General features: G+C 55.6%; 1 protein-coding gene across 1 annotated transcript in view; it reads left to right on the forward strand.

The window, feature by feature from the left end:
• Positions 1 to 1,885: 1,885 nt before the first annotated feature.
• RAP1GAP (RAP1 GTPase activating protein) overlaps positions 1,886 to 12,651 on the forward strand; it is a 58,053-nt gene continuing 47,287 nt past the window's right edge. The window contains exon 1 of the mRNA XM_029945884.1: positions 1,886 to 1,944. Coding sequence (XP_029801744.1) covers positions 1,901 to 1,944 — 44 coding nt within the window. The 5' untranslated portion in view covers positions 1,886 to 1,900. The remainder of the gene's footprint in view (positions 1,945 to 12,651) is intronic.

Genomic DNA, 12,651 nt, shown 5'->3' on the forward strand with positions numbered 1-12,651 from the left:
TCCCCTGTCCCTTTCCACAGCCATGATGGTGTTCCAACCCTGGGACTCACAGCTTTCCTTGGGCAAAGCCTTCTCCTCTTCCCTCTGTGCCAGGTTGCCTGCCTGGCAGGGGCCTCAGGAGACCCTTATTCTGGCTCTATAGACCCTCCACCTCCATGAGACAAAAAGGATTCTTCCTTTGGCTTTTTGAAATGCAGATGGTCTCTCCTTTCTGGCTCTGGGGTGGCGGGGGCAGTCTCTACAGCTCAGGCCTCTGCACAGAGAACCCTGAGGCTCTGCTTTAGCCCCTTCTCACCCGGCCCCACCCCCTGCCCGGCTGTCATGTTCCAGAGCTGAGAGGCCCTTTGAGGACTCCTGGGGCAGGTCTGGCTTCCACGACACCTGTCGGTCTGTGGAGGCCTTTGTCCTGGCTGTCAGAGGCTGCTGAGCAGTCACACAGGCTGCACAGACAGCCGAGGCCCATGCACAGCCAGACACAAACGCACGATTCGACTCACAAATACCCGAGCCCCAAACCCAGGAACACACAGGCACACGCAGGCCGAGACCCTCACCCCCCAGCTCTGAGCGACACCATAGACGCCAAGAGACACATCACCCAGCACACGGACACACAGAGATGGAGGTCACTGTCAGCAAGAAGAGTCTCCTCGCCCTCATCAGACTGATAGCTGCTTCTGTTAACCCCTGGTGGGCACGTGCGTGGTCCAGACACACACAGGAAAGAGCACACGAAAGCCCCACACCCTTAAAAATTAACCTGGCAGATATGCACAGGCACCCACCCACACCCGGGGCCACCGCGGGTGCGCACACGTGTGCCTTACATCAGCTTCCTGCGTGTGGGACGTGACCTCCTCATCACCCGGGGAGGGGGTGGCAGAGGCCCCTATGACCTCCCCCAGAAAAGACTCCCTTTCCTTTTCTGCTTCACATGAACCCAGCTTGGCTGGCCCTAAGAGTAGTAGGAGAGTGTCTGGTGTTGCCCCCTCCACGTACCCCTCCTGCCCCTCCCCCCACACTTGCTGGGTGCCTGTCTGCTGCCCCCGAAGGGACTGCTCCGCAGGCCCCTCCTGAGACAGGACCCACCCCAGCCCAAGCAGCCCCCAGGGTTCCCTTCCCTTTGCCACTTCGCCAGGAAAGCTTGCCAAGTCCTGGTTTCTGCTTTGCCCTCCCAGCAAGGCCAGGGGCCAGCTGGTGTGCAGGGAGGGGAATCCTCTGAGAGCCTCTGCCAGGCTGGGCCCTGGCACCCTGGCTGTACCCTGCTCCCTGGAGAGTGGCTTTCTGAGAGGCGCTTCCGCGGGCTCTCATAGGGTCTCCGGGGCAGACCGATGCTAGGAGGGGGCAGTGAGGGGCTCTGGGCTTTGCCGTTCTCATCTGGGCACTCATCTGAGGTTTGCCCGCGTCCTGGTTCTTTGTCCAGGCCTCGTCATGCCTCTTGCTGGCTGTGCTACCCAGGCAAATCATTCCCCTTCTCTGGGCCCTTCTCCAGCTCTGGGAGCCAGCTCAGCCTGGCCAGGGAGTGTGAGGTGTGAGCTGGCGGTCCGTATGCCAACGAGGAAAGGAAGTTGGCTCTGCTGCACATCATGGGGAAAGGGGTGTTGCTGGCTAAGGCCTCCTGGCAGATTGACAGCTAGGTCCCTACTAGCTTAAGCAGGGGTCACCAGTCCTGGGACTCCCTGGGGTCAACAGAGCAGGACCTGAGGGCAGGGGGCTGAAGCTGTAGTTTGCATCTGTAGGTATTTTTATGTCCCAAAATGTGCTCTATTTTTAGGACTGAAGACTAGCAACTTGTAGGCAGTGACTCAGAGAGGAGGAAGGGAGAAGAGGCACAGGGGCGCTCGTGGAGAGACATCCCCAAAACAGGGAGGTCCCACTGGAAGACAGGAGCCAAACTATAATGCTTCTGCTGGTACAATGGCAGGAACCTTATTGGCACACTTGGTAAGCATTTATTGAGCATGTGGTGTGTCCTAGGGGCCTGGGACAGGCACCAGGGACAAGAGAGATGAGCTGGGTGTGGCATCATTTGGTCCCTTCCACAGCCCAGTGTGATGTTACTGAGGCCACATTTTGGATGAGGAGGTAAGGCTCACAGAGGTACAGTGCCGTGCCTGTTCCACTAGTAAATACCTTGGCCAGCATGAGACACCCTCCCCCGGGGAGCCGTTTGGAAGTAGAAGACCTGAGTTCAAATTCTGACTTTGCCACTGAAAAGCTGTACAACGTGGGGAAGTTACCCTATCTCTCTGGGCCCCATTTCTTTTTCTGTAAAGTATGGATCATCCACTCTATTTGCCTGAAGGGGCTGTTCCAGAGGTTAAGGAGACTAATCTGGGCAAATACCTAAGGCAGTGCCCAGCTCATGGTAGGTACTTGTTGGGGACTGAAAGGAGATGGGCTGGGAGTTGCCAGGAATCCAAGTCCAGTCTCTGCCGTGTGACTTTGGACAAGTCACTCTCTCTCCCTCTGTGCCTCCTTTCTCCATGGAACAGGGGCGATGAGCTCTTGTTTGCCTGTCTGCCTGGGAGCATTGTTTGTGCAGATCAGACATGATGGCTGGGAGCTGCTTTGAAAAACACAGAGCTGCACTCAGAGATAGGGAAAGCGCAGAAGGAAAAACAAACACTAGAAAAAACATGAAGAAAGATCTATTTTAAAAACTCCAAATATTTTATTTATTACAGCGAGAAAAAACAAGCCTTTTCTACAGTGTTTTTGGGGAGTGGGAATTTTTTCCATAACTTCATATTGCCAAGGCAGTTGGCATTGCGCTCAGGTGAGATGGGAAGTCTCCCACCTTGGGGAGTCAGCGCCTGGCACACACTAGTGACGGCAGCGAGTAGTGGAATTAGGAGTTGCATAGTGCTGGGGGGTGAGGGGGTTTCTGGTGGTGGGACTGGCTACGGTGTGAGAGGTGATCGTCGGGATACTGGTTTGACGTCATTGGAAGGCATGTGTAGGGATGAACTGGAGTCAGCTTACTGAGGGCCTTGAATGCCAGACCGAGGGCTTTGCATTTCCCCGAAAGCCAACGGGGAAACCATCAGAGAGACTGGCCGAACCTTCCGTGGCAGGCCGTGGGTACCTGGTCACCAGTCAGGAAGGAGGAACTAGCCTGGCACAGTTCTCTGCCCTGCCCCTTTGCAGTACAGACAGCTCCATTGCCGTTTGCCTGAGTCTCAATTTCCTTGTGTGTGCAAGGGAACATTGTCCATCGCCGAGACAGGCTCAGGCAACTAGGGGACTGCCATGTGTGGAAGTCAGCAGACCCATGTTCCCCCTCTGACCCCACCCCACTGGCCGGGTGATCCCAGGCAAGTCACTGACCCCTTTAGGCCCCCCATTCCATCTGTAGAATGGGTGGATGCAGTTTCTGCCTTTCTTAATGTGGCTCCAATGAGGCTTGAGCTGGTGACCATGCTATAGGAGGCTCAGGTGTGCTGTGTCTCTGGGAGACTCATGCTGTTTCTTGTGACTACCTGTTCCCCAGCCTCCCCTGAGGCTTTGGGGCAGCTGGGATTTGGGGTATACAGCAGGTGAGGACAGACTCCCGAGCCACCAGAGAGGCAGTGACCTGCTCAAGGCCACAGGAGTCCCCTGCCTGCCACAGCCAGGCTGCTGTGGGGAATGGAAGGGGGAGACATCTGCTCTGCTCCTGTGTGTAGCCCCAAGTCTGTGAGGGAAAGATACCCCAAAGCCCAGCTCAGAAGATAGTCTTTTCCAAAGTCCTACTCCTCTAAGTTAGGGCTTTTCGGGGGCGGGGGGTGGAGGTGGCTGATGGAAGGTGACCTTGGGAACTTTTCTCTTGTGCGTCTTGCATGCTCGGCACCAGAACTTCTGAGGTGCCCCGATTCCTCCGTTCTCAAAACTAGGGTGTGTCATCTACCGGCAAGGGCCTGTCAGCGCAAGGCCCAAGCGGGTGGGGGGCAAGCCTTGCCCCCTCCTGCCTCTTCCTGATCTTGGAGGTCCAAAGAGAGGCCGTCCGCTCCTGGCAGACTGCTGCGGGCCCTCATGCTAGTCTGGCAGCAGGCGATGGATGCCACAGGGCTGAGAGCTCTGAGTGTGTGGGCTCCAGCCTTGTCCCACTCATCACCTGCTTCCACCTGAGATACTGGAGCTTTTCTGGGTCCCTCCTCCAGGGCTCCAAGCTCCCAGAAACAGGCCTGCACAGAGCCCCTGGGGCAGGGCCTTCACCTCCCCTCGTCGCCCCGCAGGCCTGCAGGCCTCCCTGGCCCTCTGTCGTCCTCTGATAGGCAGAGAAACCTGGGACCTGTTTGCTACCCCTGCCCTCATGCTACATTGTCAGGGCCTGTCCCGTGTCAGCCAGGGTGGGGACTAGCTGGCTGGCTCAGAGATTCCAGGAAGGGTCTGGCTGAGTGACGGAACACAGGTGGGGGACATTAATTGAGTACTTACAGACGTGGGGCTCAATGCTAAGCACTTCTTTTGGATCTCATTTAATTCTTAGAGTCACCGTTATTGGGCCTGCTGAGGCTCAAAGAGGTTAAATAGCCTGCTCAAGGTCACTCCGCTGGTATGTGGCTGGAGCTGAGATTTGAATTAAAGGCTGTCTGACTCCACTTTTAACCACTTTGGCCGATGCATGTAGAATTAGATGGGGTTAGGGGAGGGTGCCTTAGAGAGGAGAAGGGATAGTTCTGGGCAGGAGCAGGGATGGGGTACACATTCTGGGGCTGTCCCCACACCTTGAGAACATGGCCCTGGACCTCCCAGGTCCTCCTCCCTCCTTCTCTCCTTCCCTGTGGCCTGTCCCTGGGGCTCAGCGCCCAGGCTGGATTGGGAGAAGGGGATGAATGAATGGGGAGATTTGTTTGCAGAGGCTCCTGGGTACAATCCCACAGACCCTGGCTTCTCCTGGCTTGTGTCTGCATGAATTCCCAGCTTAGAAACTGAGAAATCCTCAGCATCAGAGCTGGAGAGGAGCCCATGGGATCAGCTGGTCCAACCCCCTTGTTTTACAGATAATAATTATCATGATTATGCCTGATGGAAGCAATTCACAAAGGGCTTTCACATCTGGGTTGCCTCTTATGCATGCCAGGGCCCTTGAGGCCGGAGGAACTCAGGGAGGGGGGGGGGTTGTTATTCGCTTCCCTGCTTAGCAGCTGAGGAAACTGAGGTTTAGAGAGACCGAGAGATGGGCCTGAGGGCACGCAGCTAGCTCTGGTCCTGTACTCCAAACCCAGACCTCTTCTCCCCCTGGGCTCATTGCAGCATCCTGGGACCCTGGAGGCCAGAGTCCACATGGTATGCCTCCAGAACTGCCTCTCCAATAGGGGCAGGGCAGGGGGCCATGTCTACGGGGGCTGGTCCTTTTCTGAGAAGTGTGGAGGTGGGAAGAGGGCAGGTATCAGGTGAAGCTCTGGGGCTCCTGGTGATGCCCGTCTTTCTCTCTGTCTTGGGAACACGTTTTCCATCTTCATGTCGAGAGTGATAGACTGAGAGGCAGAGCTGTTTCCTGAAGGCCTCTTGCCCGACATGCCAGGCGGCCCCAGAAAATCAGACTGAGAAGGTGCCTTGGAGAGACCTCATTATACAGAGAAGGAAACTGGGCTCAGAGGGGTGGGGACCCGCCCATAGTCACAATGAGCCAGTGTCAGAGCTGGGCCTAGGACTTGGGTCTCATGACTTAGTATATGGATGTGCTGGCACATGGCCAGTAACAGTACAAAAGACGGTCCCTAATTATTGAATATCAACTGTGTGCCAGGGCTGAACACTTGACACTGAATCCTAAGAACAACCCTATTACCGTCCCTTTTACAGATGAAGAAAGCGAGGTTTCAAGAGGTTATGAAAATGGCCAGAAGTCACAAACCAGAAAGTGACAGAGGTGAGGGTTCAAACATAGGTCCATCTGACTCCAACCCATGCCAGGATCAACCCCATCTGTAATATGATAGGAATAAAATAGATTTTATCTTTCTTTTTTTCATAGCCAAACTAGGACGTCATTCATTCATTCATTGCGCATTGATGGGGTACCTACCATGCTGAGGAAATCAGGGAGCTGATCCAGAGTCTGAGGCGGGGAATTGAGAGTCAGAGATTAGGCAGTGAGATTGTAGGTCTCCAGACATTCCTAAACTGCCCCCTCCATGCAGTATGGCTGCCTCTTCTCCCCTCTCCTGCCCCCAGTCCAGCCACGGACCGTACATCTTTCAGCCTCTTTCTTTGTCCTCCAGCTTGCCTGTGGCGTAGTTGCAGCCTGATTTACCTGTGGAAATGGGGGCATGACTCAGCAGGGGCTTCTGGATTTTGTTCATCCCAAAGAAGACTGCTGACAGTGGCATCAGCCACCACTACTGTGCAAGCCCTGCGCGGGCATAAGGCACTGTGCCAAGTTCCCTGTCTGTGCGCATCGCCTCTTTGAAGGCTCACCGTTGCTCTCTGAGTTACGAGCTAGTGTATCTCCATTTTCCGGATGTGGGAACTGAGGCTTAGAGTCACACAGCTCAGGATTGAGCTGGAGCCCTGTTCTGTCCGGGTCTCATGCCTGAACTCTTACCTGGTGGCTCACTCTGCCTGCTCTGTGTTCAGGCTCTGGGCTCAGGCCATGTGGTTTTGCATTTAGAAACCTGGTTTGTGGAAGGCCAAGCAGCAAGTATTTATTAAGCACCTACTGTGTGCCTTAGGGAAGTGCTTTGTGAGGCTAAATTCTGTAAGGACATGGAGATAGTACCTCTGAGGGGGTCAGGAGTCCAGTGTAACTGCTCTGCCTGTCCTGACACTCTCAAGCCTCCTCCAAGTCAGGGCAAGGCAGCATGTGCTGTTCGAAGGGCTTTTTCTTGGCAGGAGTGTCCCTGAGAGTGACTCACAGAAGAGTTAAGACCTCAGAGAGTCTTTACAGTCATTTCTACTTCTGCTAACCCTGGGTCAAGGTGCTTAGCCCTTCAGGGCCTCAGTTTCCTTGTCTGTGAACAGGAAGTGATAATTGCACCTAATTTACAGGGCGATCATTAAGACTGAACCAACCAGAGTGCGTGGCACAGGGCCTCAGGAACTCGTCGTTGCTCTTACTGAGGTGGGGTACATGCATGTGTGATGGTGGCTGAGGTCTTGAGGGGGCGTCAGAAGCTGACTCTGCTCTGTTTACAATCCTCAGTTTCCCCATCAGTCATGGTTGACGTATAACTCTTGCATGATCTGCCTCATGCTTTTGTGGGGATCAAAGAGGTCCCAGAGCGCGTAGGTGCGGCCCTGTGATCTGCACACGGAGAGAACGGGGCCGGGGGAGAGGAGGCGGCCGGAACATGGTGGGCGGCGGCACAGGTGCCGCCATTGTGGAGCGCAGGTGTGCCATTGTGGGTCGGGAGAGGCGCGGCAGTTCGCGCTAGGGAGAAGGGAGAGGGCAGGCTCTGGGACCACCTCCGCACAAGAGAAGGAGTGAGGAGTGCGGGGGGCTGGTGGTGGCAAATGCGCAGCCGAGAAAAACAAGACGGTTCCTCCGGGCGCCCTCAGCCCCCCACCCCCCGCCCCCAAGAGACGCCCAGGGCGCTGTCCCGGGGCGCTGTCCCTGGTGCTGGAACCTGCCAGGCCCTCACCCTACAGTTCCTGTGATGGCCAGCTGAGGGCGTCCGGGACCACGGCGGACTCCTCCGGCATGATTCAGAACACTAAAAGCGCATTCTTTATTTTCTTAATGGCATTCCTAGATAATAAGCCTACCTACACACCTGTTTCAAAAGCCAAACAACGTATTGCCCTAAGAGAAATAAAATCCCTCTACTTCCATAGCTAAACACCCTGGCATGAGAACACCACAGGACCTAATGGGGTAACCAAATGCTTGCACCTGTGTAACATGTGGGAAGGGCTGGCACTTTAGGAAATTGTCAGGGCGTCTGTCCCCATTTTAAAGATGCACTAGTGGAGGCTCCAAGTGAGAAGGGTTTTGTGCTAGGAAACATGAGTGACCAACAGAGCTGGGGGGGGCACAACCCAAACCTCCTGTCCCCAGTACGGGGTTTGGTCAGCCCAGCTGCCCTGGGTGGAGCTCTGGGCATCAAGCAGTCTCCCTTCCAGTTCAGCCTATCTGCCCCACAAAATGGGCAGAGAGGGCCATGCCGTTTGCTGGGAGGCAGGAGAGGGAGGCTGGCTGGATTCCAGCCTATAATATATGAGAGGGGCCTCAACTTCCCCGATCTTTGGGGATATAGCAATTGCATGCTCTAGGCCACCCTCATCCATCCCCCTCAAAAGTCATTCTCTCTCCAACCTCTATTTCTTCCAGTAGTTAGCTGGCCACACCGTGTGTGTGTGGGGTGTGTGTGTGTGTGTGTGTGTGTGTGTGTGATGTGTATGCACATGGGTCTGTGTGTGTATACTGTGTGAGCATAATGTAAGCGCACGAGCCTGTGATTTCTGTGCATGAATCTGTAGTCATTGGTGTGTGTTCACACAATGTGTATACAAATGCAGCCACAGTCAGTAGGTGAGTGCACACTGACTTGGGCCCTGTGTGTAAGCTCAACGTGACCCTTGTGTATGTGTATGGGGGTGCTTGACAACATAGGGACTGAGATTTATGTGAGCATGTCTGCATGCATTTGATCTTGACGTGATCTCTATAGGTCCACGTTAGATGTCTCTGAGCACAGTACAAGGGCAAGTGCATGTGTGATCTGCTGAAATTGCTGTGCAGGTGTGCATGCAGCCTTACCACTAGTGTTGTCTGTCTTATTTGTCCTCTGTCACTCGTGCCTGACCCGCATCACCAATACAGTAGGTGCTCAATATGTATTTGTTGAGTGATTGAAGGGAGAAAGAAGTGCCCTCATGGTTGTGTTTGTTTCCAGAAGGACTTTGCTCTCAGGGACCCTCCAGGCACATGGTCCATATGGTGAACAGACACATCCTCAATGGTGGGGGTCTGAGAGGAGGCATTTATCCTGGTCATTCTGCCAGGCTAGATAACCCTGGTCTCTGATGGGACACTTTGAGTTCTCAGGTGGCCATTGAATGAGACAGAGGTCTCAGAACCAGGTCAGGGATGGCTGGGTCAGCAACCTGCTCTCCAAGCAGCTTCCTCCTTTTACAGGGCCTTGGGACTCCCCCAGGAGCCTCCTCTGGGAGTTCAGGGTTTATAGCATTTTGGGATTGGGTGGCTGTGGCTTGGCTAGAAAAGCCATGAGCTAAGGATAATGATGCCTTGAGTCCATGGAATTCTCTAAAGGCAAGTGCATTTTTCCATTATTATGTCTTTAACCCATCAACGTGAGTGTGGGTGTTTTAACAGATGAGCAAACTGAGGGCCAGGGAGGAAAGCTCATTAGTGCAGAGCAACACAGGAGGCTGCATGGCTGGGCAGGAAGCCCAAGACTGCCCTGCCTCCTGCCCAGGAGGTCCAGACAGATATCCTGAATGGGAAACAGGAATTGACCCCACGGGCTCCATCTGGAGCCTGCCCCTCCCTATGGCCTTACGCTTCCCTGCTGAAGGTTGAGAAGGGGGAGTTGGAGGCAAGTAGGTGGAACTCCCAGAGTTCAATCACGAGTGAACTTGGAAAGGGAGCTCTGCACCCTTCCCTCCTCCTTTGCACAGTCTGGCACCTGTTTGAACAACTTGGGTACAAATCTAGAGGAGTCCCAGAAGAGAAAGCTTCCACCAAGGGAGGACCTGAACCCTGGCGCGAAGCCTCGCTCTGGTTTTGAGGTGAGAGGCTGGACGGGAAGGAAGAAGGGCGCTCTGTCCGCCCTCAGAGTTGGCAAGGACTTCCCAGTGCCGGTCAGGGAGCATGGGGTCCGTGCCGACTTGAGATTGAGTTCTCAGTGGAGGCCAGATGTCTGGGGAGTGCTAAATAACACGTTTGAGGGCGCAGAGGTGGGAAGTGTCAGAGCCTGATCCAGCGCCTCAGCGCCTTCGCCTTACTGCACTGCCTCTGTGTGTCTGTGTGTCTGTCTTGGAGGGTATTCCACTTGCCCACACATAGATCTGCCCCATTCTTTCCGACAGCTGCGTGGTATGAGTGGACCTTAATTTACTTATCCAGTTCCCTCTGGATGGCCATTAGTTTGTTTTTGAACTCCTACTAATAAATCTTCGCTAACTCTACAAAAATGGTGACTTCGTGTAGTTCAGCCTAATGGAAAACAATGCTGCAGCCAGTGTTTTATTTAATGAACACATGCTTCTCAAAGACTATCTGCAGTGCTTTAGAACTATTACAATAGTTCATCGTGGGCAAAACCCTTTGAAATGGGTACTGTTATTTTTGTCATAAACCCCATTTGCAGATGAAGAAACTGAGGCACAGAAAGGTTAAGTGGCTTGCCCAAGGTCACACAGCTGACAGGTGGGAGAGCTGGGATTTGAACCCTGGGAGAGTTGAAGGAAGAAGATCCGAGCACCTGCCTCCCTGTCCCTTTGTCCTTGGCTGTTCCTCTTCAGGTTACACACTGTGACGTGGCAGAGGGTAAGTCCTCAGAAGTGGTCTTGCAGGTTTAAAAAGTGCATTTAAATGCTGCCATTGCTGGAGGGACCAGAAGCTGGCCAGGGAGTGTCCTGTGCATCCCTTGCTGAGGGGACGTGACCCCCACCCCCACCCCACCCCCAGTTCTTGCCAGTGAGGCAGCTGCAGCTGGTCAGAACCCAAGAGGCTGGAGCCCACACTGGGCTCTTTGTCTTCGGTGGGAATCCTGCGGCCCCCACAACTCCTCTCAAGGGCCCACTGTCCCGGTACCAGTAGGGCCTCCCGGGGGCCAGGCCCGGCTGGGAAACTTGGCACATTGGAGACTGCTTGGCCACCCTGCCAAGTGGACATGCAGAATCCACTCAGGAATCATTCCCCCTGAAAAGACAGCCTGATGAGGCTGAGGGCCATGTCCAAGGGGGTACAGCAGCCTGGAAAGGCCTGGAGCCCCAGTCCTGGCGCTGCATATGCCCCGCCATGGCCCAGGCCCAGCTCCTGGTCCCCCATCTCTGCCAGCTCTCTGGGCACCCCTGCTGCTGCTACTGCTTAGGAAGGGAAGACTTCCTCCTCTTTAGGCCAGCCTCCATGCTCCTAGGGCTTGCCCCTCGGGAGCCCTGCTGACTGCCCTGTGAGGAGGGGGCTTCCTACACTGGCCTGGGCTGGGCCCTCCACCCAGGAATCCGTGGGCCTGCCCAGAGCAGAAGGGGCCCAGCGCTGGCTCCAGAGCACCCTGCCAAGAGGGAGCCAGACGCTCCTCTAAAAACCAAACCAAGGCGATAGTTCTAGGCACCAGGAAATCTCCTTTGCTCCGTGTGGCCTCTGCACAAGGAGCTCTTGAGGGCTCCTGTGCCCATCAGAGTGTGCAGAGAGAAGGGGCCCAGGGCAGGGGCAGGGAGGGGAGCTGGGGGCCGACCCCCCAAGAGAACAGATTACTCTGAGCCAAGGTCTCAGTTTCTTCATGTCTGAGATGGGGAGCCCCAGTGCACCACCTCCCTCTGCCTGAGTGAGCCTAACTGTGAAGGTCGATACCCAGACCAGACAGACATTTTCCCAGGGGAAGCTGGGGCTAACAGCCCTGGCCCAGGGCCTAGGCGGAACCATTCCTGAAAGGCTTCTGAAGAACCCTTCCTACCCTAACTCCCTGCCCCATCCTTGTTCCCTTGGCCATCCTTCCTCTCCACCCTCCTTCCCCCACCGCATCTGTTCCTTGCATTCCCGTAATTGGAACACCCCACAGAAAATCTCCGGGCTCTGAGGGCCTCCCTGGGGTAATCCCTCCCTCTTCCAGGGACCAGAGAGGGCCTTAAGGAAGGGGGGGAGGTGAGTCCTCGGGCAGGACCAGTGTCCAGTGCCTCGTGACATCTTTAGTTGGGGGTGGGAGAGACCCCTTCCTGCAGGGTGGAGCACTGGCCTGTGAGTCCTGGATGTGCAGCTGGCCGAGGAGGCTCAGTGTTTGCTGAGTGAGTGAGCGTCTCTGGGACCCGGGACTCAGAGCTCTGTGCCTCCTCGGAAGGTTGAGGGAGGGAATCTAGTGGGGCATCTCCATTCCTGGCCCCCCTGCTCCTCCTCCTCTCCGGGCAGTGGCTGGGGGGGGGGGGTGGCACTTAGGAGAGGGGGATGAGAGTGGGCAATGGAAGGGCATCCTAGAGACTGTTCCTTTCTTCACTCATCCATTTGTGGGAAGAGCAGAGTTTTGACGGACAGTGCAGGACTCTTGTAGCAGCTATTATTAGGCGTTTCTTGTGTGCCGGACCTGGGCTAAATTAACTCATTCCATCACCGCAGGGGCCTGTGGAGTGGGGTGGGGGAGGTGGGATTCCATTTTTATCGATGAGAAATTCGAGGTGCAGGGAGGGCAGGGACGGCAGGGACTTGTCCACAATGAAGACCATTTTGGCCCTGGATTCCTGGATTCCAAGTTGTTGACCCGGCCCACTGTGAGCTCCCCCCTCGTGATGGCGGGGGACAGATCTGCCAACACAGGCCAACGGCTCTAGGGAGATGGAACAGGGTGTCGCCCCCCGTGAGGCTCTGCAGCTCCGGGCGCCCCTGATCCGAGGGGATGGAGGGTCCCTTCCTCACGGAAGTCCAGTCCGCCCCCCATCCCCCATCCCCCTCCAAGGCCCCCCACTTGGAAAGTCCCTCGAAGCCCCCGCCCCCGGCCCGCGGGCGGCGCAAACAAGCGGCCCTTTCTGCGCGCCGCGGCCCCCGGCAGC

This window comes from Suricata suricatta, chromosome 8 (genome assembly GCF_006229205.1).
Source record: "Suricata suricatta isolate VVHF042 chromosome 8, meerkat_22Aug2017_6uvM2_HiC, whole genome shotgun sequence".
Classification (NCBI taxonomy): Eukaryota; Metazoa; Chordata; class Mammalia; order Carnivora; family Herpestidae; genus Suricata; species Suricata suricatta.